The sequence below is a fragment of the Dendrobates tinctorius genome, unplaced genomic scaffold (assembly GCF_039654945.1).
Source record: "Dendrobates tinctorius isolate UK_male_01 unplaced genomic scaffold, ASM3965494v1 ptg000349l, whole genome shotgun sequence".
Lineage (NCBI taxonomy): Eukaryota > Metazoa > Chordata > Amphibia > Anura > Dendrobatidae > Dendrobates > Dendrobates tinctorius.
Window position 1 is genome coordinate 594,283 of NW_027362015.1, and position 22,345 is coordinate 616,627.

At 49.0% G+C, this 22,345-nt stretch overlaps 1 protein-coding gene across 1 annotated transcript in view; it reads left to right on the forward strand.

Moving 5' to 3' along the window:
* Positions 1–21,857, forward strand: part of LOC141075033 (forkhead box protein H1-like) — a 98,017-nt gene extending 76,160 nt beyond the window's left edge. Inside the window, exon 3 of the mRNA XM_073562368.1 lies at positions 20,853–21,857. Coding sequence (XP_073418469.1) covers positions 20,853–21,857 — 1,005 coding nt within the window. The remainder of the gene's footprint in view (positions 1–20,852) is intronic.
* The last annotated feature ends 488 nt before the right edge of the window (positions 21,858–22,345 follow it).

Here is a 22,345-nt window from a genome sequence, read left to right on the forward strand (position 1 = left end):
GATGGGTAGCCAGTGTAATGACTGGCACAAGGTAGAGGCATCAGTGTAATGATTGGCGAGGAATATGATCCTGGCTGCAGCATTCAAGACAGATTGGAGGGGGGAGAGTTTGGTAAGAGGGAGACCGATTAGAAGAGAGTTACAATAGTCGAGACGAGAATGAATAAGAGAAACAGTCAGAGTTTTTGCGGAGTCAAAAGTAAGAAAAGGTCGAATTCTAGAAATGTTTTTGAGGTGCAGATGACAAGAGCGAGCCAGTGATCGAATGTGGGGGGCAAAGGAAAGCTCGGAATCAAGTATGACCCCAAGACAGCGGGCCTGTTGCTGGGGAGTAATAGTGGAACCACAGACGGAAATGGCAATGTCGGGTATAGGTGCATTAGTAGCGGGAGGAAACACAAGGAGTTCAGTCTTTGACAGGTTCAGTTTCAGATATAGTACATATAATTAAGTACACCCCATTAGATGTGATGAGAGTACCTGGGATCTTGTAGTCCTGATGTGAGTTGGGGATCTTTATCTTGTCCGTGGTCATTATAAATGGACAGGTGTTACATTTTTTTCTGGTTGCAGGGAAAGGTTCCGGCAGCTGTTGGAGAGGACAGGGAGCTTCTGACAATGATGCTTCTGAGATTTGGGGGCTGCCTAATGCACAGCAGTGGGGGGTCTGGAAATATGGACTGTAATCGGGCATCTTTTTGTCGTAAAGGTTGTAATTTCTGTGCAGCTCCAGATTTGGGTTGTAGGTGACTACTAGAGGCTCCCGGTTGCTTTCTTCTTTAGCCTTGTAATGTAGCAGGTGATTCCTTGACATTCTGGTGGATCTTGTAATTTGGTTTTGAATTGTTCTTGGATGGTAGCCCTGATTCAAAAAGGTCTTTCTGAGGCGACAAAGGTGTTCATCTCTATCCATGGGGTTGGAACATATACGATTGTATCTGATGGCTTGGCTGTAGACAATAGAGTTCTTTATGTGTTTTGGATGGAAACTGTCCCATTTCAGGTATGTTGGACGGTCGAATGGCTTCTGATACAGGGATGTCTCTATTTCATTGTTCTTTAGCTTAACCCCTTCCTGCCATCCGACGTACTATCCCATCCATGGGACCTGGGCCCCTATGCCCATGGACGGGATAGTACGTCTCAGCGATCAGCGGCGCCCACGTGGTGAGCGCCGCTGATCGCGGCCGGGTGTCAGCTGATTGTCACAGCTGACACCCGGCACAATGTGTCAGGGGCGGTCACGGACTGCCCCCGACACGTTAACCCCTTGCACACCGCGATCAAACATGATCGCGGTGTACTGGGAGTTAAAGGGAAGAATCGGCAGGGAGGGGGCTCCCTCCGTGCTTCCCTGAGCCCCCCCACGGCAGCGCAATGTGCAGCGCTGCTGCGGGGGACTCCTTTCCTGCAGGTCCCCGGATCCAATATGGCGACGGGGGCCTTCGGGGGCCTGCAGGAAGCTGGCTTCCTCAGTGCCTGCAAAGCGCAGGCAAGAGGAAGTCTTCTTCAATGCCTGTGACAGATTGCTGATCTGTCACAGTGATCTGTGATGTGACAGATCAGCGATCTGTCACAGGACAGTGATGTCCCACCTGGGACTATGTAATAAAGTAAAAAAAAATAAAAAAAAAGTGTAAGAATAATTTAAAAAAAAATCGCCAAATAAATTAGAAAAAAAAAAAAAATATTCCCCAATAAATTCATTTTTTGAAAAAGAACAAAAAAAAAAACCCAATAAAAGTACACATATTAGGTATCGCCGCGTCCGTATCGACCCGCCCTATAAAACTGTCCCATTAGTTAACCCCTTTAGCGAACCCCTTAAAAAATAAAAATAGAAAACGAAGCAAAAAATAATGATTTATTATCATACCGCCAAACAAAAAGTGTAATAACGCGCGATCAAAAAGACGCATATAAATATCCATGGTACCGCTGAAAACGTCATCTTGTCCCGCAAAAAACGAGCCGCCACATAGCGTCATCAGCGAAAAAATAAAAAAGTTATAGCTCACAGAATAAAGCGATGCAAAAATAATTATTTTTTATATAAAATAGTTTTCATTGCATAAAACCGACAAAACATAAAAAATGACATAAATGAGGTATCGCTGTAACCGTACCGACCCGAAGAATAAAACCGCTTTATCAATTTTACCGCACGCGGAACAGTGTAAACGCACCCCACAAAAGAAATTCATGAAACGCTGGTTTTTATTCATTCTGCTTCCCAAAAATCGGAATAAAAAGCGATCAAAAAATGTCACGTGCCCGAAAATGGTACCAATAAAAATGTCAACTCGTCCCGCAAAAAATAAGACCTCACATGACTCGGTGGGTCAAAATACGGAAAAATTATAGCTCTCAATATGTGGTGATGCAAAAACTATTTTTACAATAAAAAGCGTCTTTTAGCGTATGACAGCCGCCAAAAATAAAAACCGCCATAAATACTAAATCAAACCCCCCGTTATCACCCCCTTAGTTAGGGAAAAATGATAAAATAAAAACAAATGTTTATTTCCATTTTTCCATTAGGATTAGGGTTAGGGCTAGGGTTAGGGTTAGGGTTAGGGCTAGGGCTAGGGTTAGGGTTAGGGCTAGGGTTAGGGCTTGGGTTAGGGCTAGGTTTGTAGTTAGGGTTAGGGTTAGGGCTCAGATTAGGGTTAGGGGTGTGTTGGGGTTAGGGTTGGAGTTATAATTGGGGGTTTCCACTGTTTGGGCACATCAGGGGCTCTCCAAATGCAACATTGCGTCTGATCTCAATTCCAGCCAATTCTGAGTTGAAAAAGTCATATGGTGCTCCTTCCCTTCCAAGCTCTGCCATGCGCCCAAACAGTGTTTTACCCCCACATGTAGGGTATCAGCCTACTCAGGTCAAATTGCAAAACAATTTTTGGGGTCCAATTTCTCCTGTTACCCTTAGGAAAATAAAAAATTGGGGGCAAAAATATCATTTCTGTGGAAAAAAATGATTTTTTTATTTTCACGTCCGAGCATTATAAACTTCTGTGAAGCACTTGGGGGTTCAAAGTGCTCACCACACATCTAGATAAGTTCCGTGGGGGGTCTAGTGTCCAAAATGGGGTCACTTGTGGGGAGTTTCAATAGTTTAGGTACATCAGGGGCTCTCCAAACGCACATGACACCCGCAGACCATTCCATCAAAGTCTGCATTCCAAAACGTCACTGCTTCCCTTCCGAGCCCCGACGTGTGCCCATACAGTAGTTTTCTCCCACATATGGGGTGTCAGCGTACTCATGACAAATTGGACAACAACTTTTGGGGGTCCAATTTCTCCTGTTACCCTTGGGAAAATGAAAAAATTGGGGACTAATTGATCATGTTTGTGGAAAAAATACGATTTTTTTATTTTCATGCCCTGGCATTATAAACTTCTGTGAAGCCCTTGGGGGTTCAAAGTGGTCACCTCACATCTAGATAAGTTCCTTAGGGGGTCTAGTTTTCAAAATGGGGTCATTTGTGGGGGGTTTCCACTGTTTAGGTACATTAGGGGCTCTCCAAAGGCAACATGACACCCGCAGACCATTCCATCAATGTCTGCATTCCAAAACGTCACTACTTCCCTTCCGAGCCCTGACGTGTGCCCATACAGTAGTTTTCTCCCACATATGGGGTGTCAGCGTACTCAGGACAAATTGGACAACAACTTTTGGGGTCCAATTTCTCCTGTTACCCTTGGGAAAATAAAAAAATGGTGACTAAAAGATCATGTTTGTGGAAAAAATACGAATTTTTTATTTTCACTCCCGGGCGTTATAAACTTCTGTGAAGCACTGGGGGGTTCAAAGTGCTCACCACACATCTAGATAAGTTCCTTAGGGGGTCTAGTTTCCAAAATGGTGTCATTTGTGGGGGGTTTCTACTGTTTTGGTACATCAGGGGTTTTCCAATCGCGACATGGTGTCCGATCTCAATTCCAGCCAAAAACATCAAATGGCGCTGCTTCCCTTCCGAGCTCTGCCATGCGCCCAAATAGTGGTTTACACCCACATGTGGGGTATCAGCGTACTCAGGACAAATTGCACAATAACTTTTAGGGTCCTGTTACCCTTGGAAAAATAAGAATTGAGGGTGAAAAGATCATTTTTGTGGAAAAAATATGATTTTTTAATTGTACGGCTTTATGTTATAAACTTCTGTGAAGCCCTTGGGGGTTCAAAGTTCTCACCACACATCTAGATAAGTTCCTTGGGGGGTCTAGTTTCCAAAATGGTGTCATTTGTGGGGGGTTTCCACTGTTTTGGTACATCAGGGGTTTTCCAATCGCGACATGATGTCCGATCTCAATTCCAGCCAAAAACGTCAAATGGCGCTGCTTCCCTTCCGAGCTCTGCCATGCGTCCAAATAGTGGTTTACCCCCACATGTGGGGTATCAGCGTACTCAGGACAAATTGCACAATAACTTTTAGGGTCCTGTTACCCTTGGGAAAATAAAAATTGGGGTGAAAAGATCATTTTTGTGGAAAAAATATGATTTTTTAATTGTACCGCTGTACGTTATAAACTTCTGTAAAGCCCTTGTGGGTTCAAAGTTCTCACCACATACCTAGATAAGTTCCTTGGGGGGTCTAGTTTCCAAAATGGGGTCACTTGTAGGGGGTTTCCACTGTTTAGGTACATCAGGGACTCTCCAAACGTGACATGGCGTCCGATCTGAATTCCAGCCAATTTTGCATTGAAAAAGTCAAACGGCGCTCCTTCCATTCTGAGCTCTGCCATGCGCCGAAACAGTCGTTCCCCCCCACAAATCAGGTATCAGCGTACTCAGGACAAATTGCACAATAAGTTTTGTAGTCCAATTTCTCCTGTTACCCTTGGTAAAATAAAAAAAATTGAACCTGAAGTATTTTTTTTGTGAAAAAAAGTTAGATGTTCATTTCTTTTTAAATATTCAAAAAAATTCCTGTGACGCACCTAATGGGTTAATAAACTTCTTGAATGTGGTTTTGAGCACCTTAAGGGGTGCAGTTTTTAGAATGGTGTCACTTTGGGGTATTTTCTATCATATAGACCCCTCAAAGTGACTTCAAATGTGATGTGGTCCGTAAAAATAAAATGGTGTAAAAATGAGAAATCGCTGGTCAACTTTTAACCCTTATAAACTTCCTAACGAAAAAAAAATTTTGGTTCCAAAATTGTGCTGATGTAAAGTAAACATGTGGGAAATGTTAGTTATCAAGTTTTTTGTGTGCCGTATCTCTGTGATTTAAGGGCATAAAAATTCAAAGTTGGAAAATTGCGAAATTTTCAAAATTTTTGCCAAATTTCCGTTTTTTTCACAAATAAACACAAGTTATATGAATGAAATTTTACCACTAACATGAAGTACAATATGTCACGAGAAAACAACGTCAGAATCACCGGGATCCATGGAAGCGTTCCAGAGTTATGACCTCATAAAGGGGCAGTGGTCAGAATTGTAAAAATTGGCCCGGTCATGAACGTGCAAACCACCCTTGGGGGTGAAGGGGTTAATGATGGTCTAGCCTGATGAAGAGACCTGAGGAGTCTCAAAAGCTTGAAAATTGTTACCATCTTTTCAGTTAGCCATTAAAAGGTATCAACCACTGAGGACTCTGAATTCTGAATATTCTTCTATCTACTGGCTAACAGGGTACAAAGATATATCTTTCCTGTATCGATATAGTACAAACATTTAGAATCTCTGATATACATTGCCACCTTGTGGCTGGTTGGGAGAACAGCATTTGTCTGCAGTGATATACAAGTATTTCTTCTACAATTAGGTGAATATTCCTCCCTAAAATTCCATTAATTATCAAATCTGGATAGACAAATTAACATTCAGTATTTAATCAGCAAAGCATTTGATAAAGTATCTCATACTATCCTTACAGAAAAAATGACAAGTATGGGAATGAGAAGGCTGCGGTTAGGTGGATTCATGACTGGCTCAGTGATCGTACTCAAAGAGTGGCAATAAATAGTTGCACATCCAATTGGAAGTGTTGCAAGTGGGGTACCACAAGGCTCTGTCCTGGCCCCAGTGTTACAAGTGGAGTACCACAAGGCTCTGTCCTGGCCCCAGTGTTACAAGTGGAGTACCACAAGGCTCTGTCCTGGTCCCAGTGTTACAAGTGGAGTACCACAAGGCTCTGTCCTGGTCCCAGTGTTACAAGTGGGGTACCACAAGGCTCTGTCCTGGCCCCAGTGTTACAAGTGGAGTACCACAGGGCTCTGTCCTGGCCCCAGTGTAACAAGTGGGGACCACAAGGCTCTGTCCTGGTCCCAGTGTTACAAGTGAGGACCACAAGGCTCTGTCCTGGCCCCACTGTTACAAGTAGGGTACCACAGGGCTCTGTCCTGGTCCCAGTGTTACAAGTGGGGTACCACATGGCTCTGTCCTGGTCCCAGTGTTACAAGTGGGGTACCACATGGCTCTGTCCTGGCCCCAGAGTTACAAGTGGGGTACCACAAGGCTCTGTCCTGGCCCCAGTGTTACAAGTGGGGACCACAAGGCTCTGTCCTGGTCCCAGTGTTACAAGTGAGGACCACAAGGCTCTGTCCTAGCCCCAGTGTCACAAGTGGGGACCACAAGGCTCTGTCCTGGCCCCAGTGTTACAAGTGGGGTACCACAAGGCTCTGTCCTGGCCCCAGTGTTACAAGTGGGGTACCACAAGGCTCTGTCCTGGCCTTAGTGTTACAAGTGGGGTACCACAAGTCTCTGTCCTGGCCCCAGTGTTACAAGTGGAGTACCACAAGGCTCTGTCCTGGCCCCAGTGTTACAAGTGGGGTACCACAAGGCTCTGTCCTAGCCACAGTGTTACATGTGGGGTACCACAAGGCTCTGTCCTGGCCCCAGTGTTACAAGTGGGGATCACAAGACTCTGTCCTGTCCCCAGTGTTACAAGTGGGGTACCACAAGGCTCTGTCCTGACCCCAGTGTTGCAAGTGGGGTACCACAAGGCTCTGTCCTAGCCCCAGTGTTACAAGTGGGGTACCACAGGGCTCTGTACTGGCACCAGCGTTACATGTGGGGTGCCACAAGGCTCTGTCCTGGTCCCAGTGTTACAAGTGGGGTACCACAAGGCTCTGTCCTAGCCACAGTGTTACATGTGGGGTACCACAAGGCTCTGTCCTGGCCCCAGTGTTACAAGTGGGGATCACAAGACTCTGTCCTGTCCCCAGTGTTACAAGTGGGGTACCACAAGGCTCTGCCCTGGCCCCAGTGTTACAAGTGGGGACCACAAGGCTCTGTCCTGGCCCCAGTGTTACAAGTGGGGTACCACAAGGCTCTATCCTTGCCCCAGAATTACAAGTGTGGTACCACAAGGCTCTGTCCTGGCCCCAGTGTTACAAGTGGGGTACCATAGGGCTCTGTCCTGGCACCAGTGTTACAAGTGGGGTACCACAAGGCTCTGTCCTGGCCCCAGTGCTACAAGTGGGGTACCACAAGGCTCTGTCCTGGACCCAGTGCTACAAGTGGGGTACCACAAGGCTCTGTCCTGTCCCCAGTGTTACAAGTGGGGTACCACAAGGCTCTGTCCTGGCCCCAGTGTTACATGTGGGGTACCACAAGGCTCTGTCCTGTCCCCAGTGCTACAAGTGGGGTACCACAAGGCTCTGTCCTGGCCCCAGTGCTACAAGTGGGGTACCACAAGGCTCTGTCCTGGCCCCAGTGCTACAAGTGGGGTACCACAAGGCTCTGTCCTAGCCACATTGTTACAAGTGGGGTACCACAAGGCTCTGTCCTGTCCCCAGTGCTACAAGTGGGGTACCACAAGGCTCTGTCCTGGCCCCAGTGCTACAAGTGGGGTACCACAAGGCTCTGTCCTAGCCACATTGTTACAAGTGGGGTACCACAAGGCTCTGTCCTGTCCCCAGTGCTACAAGTGGGGTACCACAAGGCTCTGTCCTGGCCCCAGTGCTACAAGTGGGGTACCACAAGGCTCTGTCATAGCCACAGTGTTACATGTGGGGTACCACAAGGCTCTGTCCTGTCCCCAGTGTTACAAGTGGGGTACCACAAGGCTCTGTCCTGGCCCCAGTGCTACAAGTGGGGTACCACAAGGCTCTGTCCTAGCCACATTGTTACAAGTGGGGTACCACAAGGCTCTGTCCTGTCCCCAGTGCTACAAGTGGGGTACCACAAGGCTCTGTCCTGGCCCCAGTGCTACAAGTGGGGTACCACAAGGCTCTGTCATAGCCACAGTGTTACATGTGGGGTACCACAAGGCTCTGCCCTGGCCCCAGTGTTACAAGTGGGGTACCACAAGGCTCTGTCCTGGCCCCAGTGTTACAAGTGGGGTACCACAGGGCTCTGTCCTGGCCCCAGTGTTACAAGTGGGGTACTACAAGGCTCTGTCCTGGCCCCAGTGTTACAAATGGGGTACCACAGGGCTCTGTCCTGGCCCCAGTGTTACAAGTGGGGTACCACAGGGCTCTGTCCTGGCCCCAGTGTTACAAATGGGGTACCACAAGGCTCTGTCCTGGCCCCAGTGTTACAAGTGGGGTACCACAAGGCTCTGTCCTAGCCACAGTGTTACATGTGGGGTACCACAGGGCTCTGTCCTGGCCCCAGTGTTACAAGTGGGGTACCACAAGGCTCTGTCCTGGCCCCAGTGTTACAAGTGGGGTACCACAAGGCTCTGCCCTAGCCACAGTGTTACATGTGGGGTACCACACGGCTCTGTCCTGGCCCCAGTGTTACAAGTGGGGTACCACAGGGCTCTGTCCTGGCCCCAGTGTTACAAGTGGGGTACCACAAGGCTCTGTCCTGGCCCCAGTGTTACAAGTGGGGTACCACAAGGCTCTGTCCTGGCCCCAGTGTTACAAGTGGGGTACCACAAGGCTCTGTCCTGGCCACAGTGTTACATGTGGGGTACCACACGGCTCTGTCCTGGCCCCAGTGTTACAAGTGGGGTACCACAAGGCTCCGTCCTGGCCCCAGTGTTACAAGTGGGGTACTACAAGGCTCTGTCCTGGCCCCAGTGTTACAAGTGGGGTACCACAGGGCTCTGTCCTGGCCCCAGTGTTATAAGTGGGGTACTACAAGGCTCTGTCCTGGCCCCAGTGTTACAAATGGGGTACCACAGGGCTCTGTCCTGGCCCCAGTGCTACAAGTGGGGTACCACAGGGCTCTGTCCTGACCCCAGTGTTACAAGTGGGGTACCACAAGGCTCTGTCCTGGCCCCAGTGTTACAAGTGGGGTACCACAAGGCTCTGTCCTGGCCCCAGTGTTACAAGTGGGGTACCACAAGGCTCTGTCCTGACCCCAGAGTTACAAGTGGGGTACCACAGGGCTCTATCCTGGCCCCAGTGTTACAAGTGGGGTACCACAGGGCTCTGTCCTGGCCCCAGTGTTACAAGTGGGGTACCACAAGGCTCTGTCCTGGCCCCAGTGTTACAAGTGGGGTACCACAGGGCTCTGTCCTGGCCCCAGTGTTACAAGTGGGGTACCACAAGGCTCTGTCCTGGCCCCAGTGTTTCAAGTGGGATACCACAAGGTTCTGCCCTGGTCCCAGTGTTACAGGTGGGGTACCACAAGGCTCTGTCCTGACCCCGGTGTTACAGGTGGGGTACCACAAGGCTCTGTCCTGACCCCAGTGTTACAAGTGGGGTACCACAAGGCTCTGTCCTGGCCCCAGTGTTCAAAGTGGGATACCACAAGGTTCTGCCCTGGTCCCAGTGTTACAAGTGGGGTACCACAAGGCTCTGCCCTGGTCCCAGTGTTACAAGTGGGGTACCACAAGGCTCTGTCCTGGCCCCAGTGTTCCAAGTGGGATACCACAAGGTTCTGCCCTGGTCCCAGTGTTCCAAGTGGGATACCACAAGGTTCTGCCCTGGTCCCAGTGTTACAAGTGGGGTACCACAAGGCTCTGCCCTGGTCCCAGTGTTACAAGTGGGGTACCACAGTGCTCTGTCCTGGCCCCAGTGTTACAAGTGGGGTACCACAAGGCTCTGTCCTGGCCCCAGTGTTCCAAGTGGGATACCACAAGGCTCTGCCCTGGTCCCAGTGTTACAGGTGGGGTACCACAAGGCTCTGTCCTGACCCCAGTGTTACAAGTGGGATACCACAAGGTTCTGCCCTGGTCCCAGTGTTACAAGTGGGGTACCACAAGGCTCTGCCCTGGTCCCAGTGTTACAAGTGGGGTACTACAAGGCTCTGTCATGGCCCCAGTTTTACAAGTGGGGTACCACACGGCTCTGTCCTGGCCCCAGCGTTAAATGTGGCGTACCACAGGGCTCTGTCCTGGCCCCAGTGTTACAAGTGGGGTACCACAGGGCTCTGTCCTCGCCCCAGTGTTACAAGTGGGGTACCACAATGCTCTGTCCTGGCCCCAGTGTTACAAGTGGGGTACCACAAGGCTCTGTCTCGGCCCCAGTGTTCCAAGTGGGGTACCACAAGGCTCTGTCCTGGCCCCAGTGCTACAAGTGGGGTACCACAAGGCTCTGTCCTAGCCACAGTGTTACATGTGGGGTACCACAAGGCTCTGTCCTGTCCCCAGTGCTACAAGTGGGGTACCACAAGGCTCTGTCCTAGCCACATTGTTACAAGTGAGGTACCACAAGGCTCTGTCCTGGCCCCAGTGCTACAAGTGGGGTACCACAAGGCTCTGTCCTGGCCCCAGTGTTACAAGTGGGGTACCACAAGGCTCTGTCCTGTCCCCAGTGCTACAAGTGGGGTACCACAAGGCTCTGTCCTGGCCTCAGTGCTACAAGTGGGGTACCACAAGGCTCTGTCCTGGCCCCAGTGCTACAAGTGGGGTACCACAAGGCTCTGTCCTAGCCACATTGTTACAAGTGAGGTACCACAAGGCTCTGTCCTGGCCCCAGTGCTACAAGTGGGGTACCACAAGGCTCTGTTCTGGCCCCAGTGCTACAAGTGGGGTACCACAAGGCTCTGTCATAGCCACAGTGTTACAAGTGGGGTACCACAAGGCTCTGTCCTGGCCCCAGTGCTACAAGTGGGGTACCACAAGGCTCTGTCCTGGCCCCAGTGTTACAAGTGGGGTAGCACAAGGCTCTGTCCTAGCCACAGTGTTACAAGTGGGGTACCACAAGGCTCTGTCCTAGCCAAAGTGTTACATGTGGGGTACCACAAGGCTCTGTCCTGGCCCCAGTGTTAAAGGTGGGGTAGCACAATGCTCTGTCCTGGCCCCAGTGTTTCATGTGGGGTACCACAAGGCTCTGTCCTGGCCCCAGTGTTACAAGTGGGGTAGCACAATGCTCTGTCCTGGCCCCAGTGTTTCATGTGGGGTACCACAAGGCTCTGTCCTGGCCCCAGTGTTGCAAGTGAGGTACCACAGGGCTCTGTCCTGGCCCCAGTGTTACAAGTGGGGTACCACAAGGCTCTGTCCTGGCCCCAGTGTTACATGTGGGGTACCACAAGGCTCTGTCCTGGCCCCAGTGTTGCAAGTGAGGAACCACAGGGCTCTGTCCTGGCCCCAGTGTTAAAGGTGGGGTACCACAAGGCTCTGTCCTGGCCCCAGTGTTACAAGTGAGGTACCACAGGGCTCTGTCCTGGCCCCAGTGTTACAAGTGGGGTAGCACAATGCTCTGTCCTGGCCCCAGTGTTACATGTGGGGTACCACAAGGCTCTGTCCTAGCCACAGTGTTACAAGTGGGGTACTACAAGGCTCTGTCCTGGCCCCAGTGTTACAAGTGGGGTACCACAAGGTTCTGCCCTGGTCCCAGTGTTACAAGTGGGGCACCACAAGGCTCTGTCCTGGCTCCAGTGTTACAAGTGGTGTACCACAAGGCTCTGTCCTGACCCCAGTGTTACAAGTGGGGTACCACAAGGCTCTGTCCCTGCCCCAATGTTACAAATGGGGTACCACAAGGCTCTGTCCTAGCCACAGTGTTACAAGTGGGGTACCACAAGGCTCTGTCCTGGCCCCAGTGTTACATGTGAGGTACCACAAGGCTCTGTCCTGGCCCCAGTGTTACAAGTGAAGGCCACAAGTCTCTGTCCTGGCCCCAGTGTTACAAGTGGGATGTCACAAAGCTCTGTCCTGGCCCCACTGTTACAAGTGGGGTACCACAAGGCTCTGTACTGGCCCCAGTGTTACATGTGGGGTACCACAAGGCTCAGTCCTGGCCCCACTGTTACAAGTAAGAACTACAAGGCTCTGTCCTAGCCCCAGTGTTACAAGTGGGATACCACTAGGCTCTGTTCTGGCCCCAATGTTACAAGTGGGATACCACAAGGCTCTGTCCTGGCCCCAGTGTTGCAAGTGGGATACCACAAGGCTCTGTCCTGGCCCCACTGTTACAAGTGGGATACCACAAGGCTCTGTCCTGGCCCTTGTGTTACATGTGGGGTACCACAAGGCTCTGTCCTGGCCCCAGTGCTACAAGTGGGGTACCACAAGTCTCTGTCCAGGCCTCAGTGTTACAAGTGGGATACCACTAGGCTCTGTCCTGGCCCCAATGTTACAAGTGGGATACCACAAGGCTCTGACCTGGCCCCAGTGTTTCAAGTGGGATACCACAAGGCTCTGTCCTGGCCCCAGTGTTACAAGTGGGGTACTACGAGGCTCTGTCCTGGCCCCAGTGTTACAAGTGGAGTACTACAAGGCTCTGTCCTAGCCCCACAGTTACAAGTGGGGTACCACAAGGCTCTGTCCTGGCCACAGTGTTACAAGTGGGGTACCACAAGGCTCTGTCCTGGACCCAGTGTTACAAGTGGGGACCACAAGTCTCTGTCCTGGCCCCAGTGTTACAAGTGGGGTACTATAAGGCTCTGTCCTGGCCCCAGTGTTACAAGTGGAGTACCACAAGGCTCTGCCCTGGCCCCAGTGTTACAAGTGGGGCACTACAAGGCTCTGCCCTGGCCCAAGTGTTACAAGTGGTGTACCACAAGGCTCTGTCCTGGCCCCAGTGTTACAAGCAGGGACCACAAGGCTCTGTCCTGGCCCCAGTATTACAAGTGGGGTACCACAAGGCTCTGCCCTGGCCCCAGTGTTACAAGTGGGGCACTACAAGGCTCTGCCCTGGCCCAAGTGTTACAAGTGGTGTACCACAAGGCTCTGTCCTGGCCCCAGTGTTACAAGCGGGTACTACAAGGCTCTGTCCTTGCCCCAGTATTACAAGTGGGGTACCACAAGGCTCTGCCCTGGCCCCAGTGTTACAAGTGGGGCACTACAAGGATCTGTCCTGGCCCCAGTGTTACAAGTGGGGTACCACAAGTCTCTGCCCTGGCTCCAGTGTTACAAGTGCGGTACCACAAGGCTCTGTCCTGGCCCCATTGTTACAAGTGGGGTACTACAAGGCTCTGTCCTGGCCCCAGTGTTACAAATGGGGTGCCACAAGTCTCTGTCCTGGCCCCAGTGTTACAAGTGGGGTACCACAAGGCTCTTTCCTGGCCCCAGTGTTACAAGTAGGGTACTACAAGGCTCTGTCCTAGCCCCAGTGTTACAAGTGGGGTACCACAAATCTCTGTCCTGACCCCAGTGTTACAAGTGGGGTTCGACAAGGCTCTGTCCTGGCCCCTGTGTTACAAGTGGGGTACCACAAGTCTCTCTCCTGGCCCCAGTGTTACAAGTGGGGTATCACAAAGCTCTGTCCTGGCCCCAGTGTTGTTCAACATATTTATAACTGATCTAGATAAGGGAACTGAAGGTAAAATGACCAAATTTGCCGACGATGCAAAGCTAGGACTGATAGCTAATACTAGAGAAGACATAGAAAGAATTTAGAAGGATTTACATAAGCTTGAACAATTGGCAGCGAATAATAGAATGGTATTAACCAGGGAAAATTGCACGATTCTACATATGTGCAAGAGAAACAAAAATGACATCTACAGAATGTGAGGAATAGAACTAAGCAACAGCACGTGTGAAAAAGACTTGGGTATACTAATAGATCACAGACTGCACAGGAGTCAACAGTGTGATGCAGCAGGAAAAAAGGCAAACAGTCCTGGGATGTATAAGAGAAGCATAGAGTCTAAATCATGTGAAGTAATTATCCCCCTCTACTCCACCTTGGTCAGGCCTCATCTGGAATACTAGGTCCAATTCTGGGCACATTTAAAAAAAAACATTGAAAAACTGGAGCAAGTTCAGAGAAGAGCAACCAGGATGGCGAGCGGACTGCAAAGCATGTCCTACGAGGAACGGTTAGAGGATCTGGGAATGTTTAGCTGCAAAAAAGAAGACTGAGAGGAGACTTAATAGCTGTCTACCAATATCTCTAGGGCTGTCACAGTGTAGCGGGATCATCTTTATTCTCATTTACACCTTGAAACATGAGAAGCAATGGAATGGAACTGAAAGGGAGAAGATTCAGATTAGATAGTAGAAAAATTGTTCTGACAGTGAGAGTGATCAATGAGTGGAACAGGCTGCCACGAGAGGTGGTTAGTTCTCCTTCAATGGAAGTCTTCAAACAGAGGCTGGACAGACATCTGTCTGAGATGGTTTAGTGACTCCTGCATTGAGCAGGGGATTGGACACGATGACCATGGAGGTTCCACATATATACAGTATATATGTAAACTTTCTTCTCACCCCCCCTCCACAATGTGGAGGAGGTTTTTTTTGTCCTTTTTCATTCTCGGGTCCTCTACTCAAGGCCTGGGAGTTTGGTCACTGAGGGGTGGTGTTTCGCTTGTCCTCTGTTTTCACTGCAGGCTGGTGTTTTGCATATCCTCTACGGTCACTGTGGGATAGTGTTTCGCTCTATAATGAGGTTAGTGTGGGGGTTGTTGATTTGGTTGTCCACTGCATTCACTGTAAGGTGATTTGCTTGTTGTCACGGTTAGCGTGGGGTGTTTTACACATCCTCTGCAGTAACTGTAGGGGAGTGCTTTGCTCTATGTTGAGGTCAGTGTGAGGTGTTGTTTTGGATGATTTCTGTCATCACTATGGGGTGTTTCGCTCTATGTTGAAGTCAGTTTGGGATGTTTTTTTGTTGTCATCTGCAGTCACTGTAGGGTGGTGTTTCGCTCTATCTTGAGGTCAGTATGGGGTGGTTCGGTTGTCTTCTGCCGTCAATGTGGGGTGATTCCCTCTTTCTCATGGTCTCACCCTTCCTCTGTCTCACCGGGATAATGGTAGATGTTACGTCAGAGCTCCCAGGGTCGCTATTCCACCTGTGATATACACACAGAGAAGAGATATCGACAAGCGTAGGGAGATGATGGAGCATAGAGTCCATACAAGGTACAAAGCCAGTTGACATGAGAGTCACCACCTGGCTTATCCGACCATCTCCATGGAACCAGGCGACCAGCAGGTGCCAAAACCTGGCTTTCCCCAAACATATCCATGGTTGAGAGATAGTCACTGGATCAGATCTGTGTCCTTCCAACTGGAGCCGACAAGCCATAGGTTGATTCCTATAGAATCATAGATCCGTGTCCCTCGTGTCATTGCCATGATGAATTGGCTGCAATCCTCTTGTCCGTTGAGTGCTTTGCAGAATGTCTGACTGGTAGCTCTGTGTGATGAGATCTGCTCTCTCTGTCTCTTGAGTCTTTTTATACCCGAGGCATGTGATCTATTCTTAGGCTGTGTGCACACGCTGCGGATTTTGCTGCGGTTCCGCAGCTGTTTTGGCCGCTGCAGAACCGCAGCAGTTTCTGCTGCGGTGTACAGTACCATGATTCCCTATGGGAATCAAAAACCGCAGTGCAGACGGTGCGGATTTTTCCGCGCGGATTATCTGCGGTTTTCAATCCGCAGAAAGAATTGACATGTCAGTTCTTTCTGCGGATTCCCCTGCGGTTTGCCATCTCCTCCATTGAGGAGATGAAAAACCGCAGGGCAAAACCGCAGAGCAATCCGCAGGTAAAACCAAGACCTGCGGTTTCACCTGCGGATTTTACAAAATCCGCGCGGATGAATCCGCACCTAATCCGCAGCGTGTGCACACAGCCTTAGATTTACCCAGTGTCTTTCAGTCCACCCTCACAGCTTTTCCCTATCCACCTTCGACGTCAACAAACTGGTAATAAAATACAATACACAATTAGCATATGAGCACACAATAAGCAAAGATAAACACACACTATGTACAAGTCACTATTACAGACTAAGGCTGGTTTCACATTTGCGTTTTTTAGCGCTGGAAAAAAACGCACACCTGCGCATGCGTTTTTTCCCCTATATTTAACATGGGTGCGCATACCTGCGCACTGGTCAGCGCATGTATGCGATTTTCATGCGCTGCGTTTTTTTGGGGTGTGCGTTGGGATTTTCCAGACGCAGCATGTTGCATTTTTTGGCCCTGCAAAAAAGCGCATGCGCACATATGCGCACGTTTTGCGCTAAAAATGGCCATTATAGCCTATGGATGCGCATATGTGCGCACTGGCATGCTCATGTATGCGTTTTTTTGCATATGCGTTTTTTTTTTAAACCATGGAATTTAGGGGTTTGGGTTAGAGTTAGGGTTAGTTAAGGGGGTTTAGGGTTAGGGTTATGGTCAGGGTCAGGGTTAGGGTTAGGGTTAGGGTCAGGGTTAGGGTTAAGTATGGTTTTGTTAAGGATTAGGGTCATGGTTAGGGTCAGGATTAGGGTTAAGTATGGTTTTGTTAAGGGTTAGGGTCAGGGTTAGGGTTAGGGTTAGGGTTAGGGTCAGGGTTAGGGTTAGGGTTAGGGTCAGGGTTAGGGTCAGGATTAGGGTTAAGTATGGTTTTGTTAAGGATTAGGGTCAGGGTTAGGGTCAGGATTAGGGTTAAGTATGGTTTTGTTAAGGGTTAGGGTCAGGGTTAGGGTTAGGGTCAGGGTTAGGGTTAGGGTTAGGGTTAGGGTCAGGGTTAGGGTCAGGATTAGGGTTAAGTATGGTTTTGTTAAGGATTAGGGTCAGGGTTAGGGTCAGGATTAGGGTTAAGTATGGTTTTGTTAAGGGTTAGGGTCAGGGTTAGGGTTAGGGTTAGGGTTAGGGTCAGGGTTAGGGTCAGGATTAGGGTTAGGGTTAGGGTCAGGGTTAGGGTTAAGTATGGTTTTGTTAAGGGTTAGGGTCAGGGTTAGGGTTAGGGTCAGGGTTAGGGTTAGGGTTAGGGTCAGGGTTAGGGTTAGGGTTAGGGTCAGGGTTAGGGTTAGGGTTAGTTAGGGTTTAGGGTTTGGGTTAGGGTTAAGTATGATTTGGTTAAGGGTTAGGGTCAGGGTTAGGGTTAGGGTTAGGGTCAGGGTTAGGGTTAGGGTTAGGGTCAGGGTTAGGGTTAGTAAAGTCATGGTTTGGGTAGTGTGAGGGGCCACCTAAAAATGTTGGAAAAAAACGCAAACGCGGTAAAAACGCGCTAAAAACGCATACAAACGCATAAAAACGCTGCGTTTTTTTCATGCATGCTCATAAAAATGCTTGAAAAAAACGCAGCAGTTGTATGCTTATGTATGCGTTTTTTCAATGCGTTTTTTTGCGGGAAAAACGCGCTGCAAAAAAAAGCAAGTGTGAAACTAGCCTTACACAGTATGTTAAATGGCAAACAAACAACTGCAGACAATATGCATTGTTAGAAGAAATGGCCCTGACCTAAAGAGACCACATCCTTGTATGCACTAGCAATGTAATTACTCTAAAAATGCTTTGTATACAAAAGAAAAATAGAGTAAAAAAAATCCACAAATGAAGTAGTAAAAATATAATATTATTTATTTATCGACGAGATATAAATCACCCGTACACATAGACACAAAAAAAGGTCACAATTATTCAGAATTCCGTCACAAAAGGGGAACAGGTGCAGAAAAACACATGCAGCAGTGCATTACAACCAGGCAATAAAGTGACAGTGCTTCAATTTAGGATCAAAATACATATGACCCTTAGTGTGTGGCCATATAAAAAAAAGTGCCTAGTCCAGCTTAGTAGTACACATGTAAATAGAAAAAACGACCACGACACAAGTCATGATAATAAAGTAATCTTACCCATAGTTGCCGTGTAGCCCCTATGCGCGTTTCGCGCAGGCTTTGTCGGGGGGCTGTGTGATTCGCTCGTTGTCACGGTTAGTGTGGGGTGTTTTGTACATCCTCTGCGGTCACTGTAGGATGGTGTTTCGCTCTATGTTGAGTTCAGTTTGGAGTGTTGTTTAGGTTGTCTTCTCCCGTCACTGTGGGGTGATTTCCTCGTTGCCGCAGTTAGTGTGGGGTGTTTTGTACATCCTCTGTGGTCACTGTGGGGTGATTCTATGTTGAGGTCAGTTTGGGGTGTTGTTTTGGTTGTCTTCTGCCATCAATTTGGGGTGATCCCCTCGTTCTCGCGGTTAGTGTGGGGTGTTTTGTATATCCTCTGCTCTCACTGTAGGATGGTGTTTTGCTCTATGTTGAGGTCAGTTTGGGGTGTTGTTTTGGTTGTCTTTGGCCGTTAGTATAGGGAGATTCCCTCATTCTCGTGGTTAGTGTGAGGTGTTTTGTACATCCTCTGCGTTCACCGTAGGATGATGTTTCACTCTATGTTGAGGTCAGTTTGGGGTGTTGTTTTGGTTGTTCTTTGCGGTCACTGTGGGATGGTGTTTCGCTCTTTGTGGAGGTCAGTGTGGGATGGTGCAGTTGTCTTCTGCTGTCACTGTGGGGTAACATAGTAACATAGCTTTGAAGGCTGAAGGAAGACCTTATGTCCATCTAGTTCAGCCTATTTTTAGTGCAGCTGTTCCGCATTGTTGATCCTGGGGAAGGCAAAAAACCCACAGAGTAGAAGCCAATTTTCTCCATAGAGAAAAAAATTCCTTCCCCTAAGCTGGGTCAACCATCTACCTATACAGTCATGGCCAAAAGTTTAGAGAATGACACAAATATTAATTTTTACAAAGTCTACTGCTTCATTTTTTCTAATGGCAATTTGCATATACTCCAGAATGTTATAAAGAGTGATCAGCTTAACAGCAATTACTTGCAAAGTCAATATTTGCCTAGAAAATGAACTTTATCCCCCAAAACACATTTCAACATCATTGCAGCCCTGCCTTAAAAGGACCAGCTAACATCGTTTCAGTGATTGCTCCATTAACACAGGTGTGGGTGTTGATGAGGACAGGGCTGGAGATCAATCTGTCATGATTAAGTAACAATGACACCACTGGACACTTTAAAAGGAGGCTGGTGCTTGGCATCATTGTTTCTCTTCTGTTATCCATGGTTATCTCTAAAGAAACACGTGCAGTCATCATTGCACTGCACAAAAATGGCCTAACAGGGAAGAGTATCGCAGCTAGAAAGATTGCACCTCAGTCAACAATCTATCGCATCATCAAGAACTTCAAGGAGAGAGGTTCCCTTGTTGCCAAAAAGGCTCCAGGGCGCCCAAGAAAGACCAGCAAGCGCCAGGACCATCTCTTAAAAGTGTTTCAGCTGCGGGATCGGGCTACCAGCAGTGCAGAGCTTGCTCAGGAATGGCAGCAGGCAGGTGTGAGTGCATCTGCATGCACTGTGAGGTGGAGACTCTTGGAGCAAGGCCTGGTCTCAAGGAGGGCAGCAAAGAAGCCACTTCTCTCCAGAAAAAACATCAAGGACAGACTGATTCTGCAAGAGGTACAGGGAGTGGACTGCTGAGGACTGGGGTAAAGTCATTTTCTCTGATGAATCCCCTTTTCGATTGTTTGGGACATCTGGAAAACGGTTTATTCGGAGAAGACGAGGTGAGCGCTACCACCAGTCTTGTCTCATGCCAACTGTCAAGCATCCTGAAACCATTCATGTGTGGGGTTGCTTCTCAGCCAAGGGAATGAGCTCTCTCTCAGTCTTGCCTAAAAACACAGCCATGAATAAAGAATGGTACCAGAATGTCCTCCGAGAGCAACTTCTCCCAACCGTCCAAGAGCAGTTTGGCGATCAACAATGCCTTTTTCAACATGATGGAGCACCTTGCCATAAAGCAAAGGTGATAACTAAATGGCTCAGGGAACAAAACATAGAGATTTTGGGACCATGGCCTGGAAACCCCAGATCTTAATCCCATTGAGAACTTGTGGTCAATCATCAAGAGACGGGTGGACAAACAAAAACCTTCAAATTCAGACAAAATAAAAGCATTGATTTTGCAAGAATGGACTGCTATCAGTCAGGATTTGATCCAGAAGTTGATTGAGAGCATGCCAGGGAGAATTGCTGAGGTCCTGAAGAAGAAGGGTCAACACTGCAAATATTGACTTGCTGCATTAACTCATTCTAACTGTCAATATAACCTTTTGTTACTCATAATATGATTGCAATTATATTTCTGTATGTGATAAAAACATCTGACAAACACACATAAAAACCAGAGGCCAGCAGATCATGTGAAAATATAATATTTGTCTCATTCTCAAAACTTTTGGCCATGACTGTAATATTCTGTTATTTGTAACCTTCTATACTGTTACTCACAAGAAAAGCCTCCATTCCATTCTTACATTCATTCAGTGAGTTGGCCATCACCACTTCCTCAGGAAGAGAATTCCAGAGCCTCACTGCTCTTACCGTGAAGAACCCTCTTCTATGCTGGTGCAGAAATTGTCTTTCCTCCAAACGAAGAGAATGCCCCCTTGTTCTCATCACAGTCCTTGGTACAAACAGTTCATTGGAGGTGATTCCTTGCTCTTGTGGTTAGTGTGGGGTGTTTTGTGCATCCTCTACATTCACTGTAGGATGGCGTTTTGCTCTTTGTTGAGGTCAGTTTGGGGTGTGGTTTTGGTTGTTCTCTGCGGTCACTGTAGGATGGTTTGGTTGTCTTCTGCCATCACATAGTGAGGCGTTTTACCCATCCTCTGTAGTTATTGTGGGGTATGTCGCTAGTCTTCTGACTCCTGGCCCGTGTTGCGTCTCTAGCTCTTGCCTTGGTTCTTCTGCAGGTTGTTCCATGATTGCTGCACATTTGGGGTCTTCCTCAGTAGGGTCAATATAAGGGCCTAATGCGTCTTGGTGTTTCTTGCAGGTGCTGAAGGATCCGGGAAAACCTCAGGCCAAAGGAAATTTTTGGTCGGTGGACGTGAGCCGGATCCCCCTGGACACCATGAAGTTGCAGAACACGGTCATGTCCCGTGGCGGTGCAGAGAGCTTTGTCCTGGATTTATCACCCTATATCCTGCAGGACTACAAGTATGATGGCAGTGCAGAGCTCCAGCAGCACATGGCAGACAGTAACTACTCAAGTGCCAGCTCCATGGGGGAAGACTCTCATCATCTCCACAACACCAGCAAACTACATAGCTCCTTCACCATTGACTCTTTACTCCATGATCTCCAGGATGTGGAACTTCCAGATCTCTCCAAGACAGAAGAGAACCAAGAACAGGGTAACCTCCCGACCAACCAGCTCTGGGTGTCCGCTCCTCAGTCTCTGCAGAGCTCCAGCAGTCCAAGCCTCACCACCACCCACTCCATGCACTCCTCCTCCAGCGCCAGTCTGCCCACCATGTCCCCTCTCAGCTGTGATCAGAGTCCAGAGCATTGCGGAGAGGTGCCCAGGACTTCTCCACAAGGGACCGCAAAACGGCAAAGGGAAGATGAGAGTAGTAGTTCTGATTCCAGTACTGATAGTTCTCCATGTGGACCTCCATCTAAAGCTGCATTTGTTCCCTCAGAGCTGCCAACTTCTTATACCAAGTGTGTGCCACCCAACATGGTGGCTCCCCGCAGTGCGCTCCCCTTCTTCCCATTTCCTCAGTATCCCTACTATAACTATGGACCTTCCCCGTACATGACACCTCCGTACTGGGGGCTCCTGCCGCAGCCTACCACCCCCAGACCCCAGCAGCCGTGCCCAACGCCCACACTGGATATGGACAGCATGCTACGGGCCGTGCCGCCCAATAAGAGTGTGTATGACGTGATGATGAGCCACCCAGGAGACCTGGTTCACCCGGTCCTACTGAGCCAATACCAGGCCCCACAGCCTGGGGCAAAGTGTCCTGTAGTGGCCCCTCCTGTACGAGACTGAGGACCACCGTACACCACAGGGTGGTACCAAGGGGGGAGAAATGGATATAAATGGTGCTTTCTAAAGTTGTGGCTTCCTGTGGTGACCGTCGGCTGTCTGCGGTGTCTGATGGCTGCCAGTGGTGTCTTCCGGCTATCTGTGGTGACTGTCCGCTGTCCGTGGTGTCTGATGGCTGCCAATAGTATTTGTTGGCTGTCTATGATGTGTGGTGTCCGCCAGCTGTCAGTGGTGACCAGTACACTGCTTTAGTGTCCGCTGTGTGAGACATCCAATGATTGGATCCCTGTACAGACGAGGTGCGGTCTCCGCAGGCGCCATAACTTACAATGAGACCATTTTCTGTTTCTCCCTCGGTTCCCGTCAGGGGGCGAGTCTGTCACATTGTAGCAGATAATGTGATGTCCTGCAGTGACATCCGATGACGTGCTGCTCCATGTCTCAGTCACGCTGATCTTCGCTTCTCCGTGGCTCGGTGACGCTGATATCCG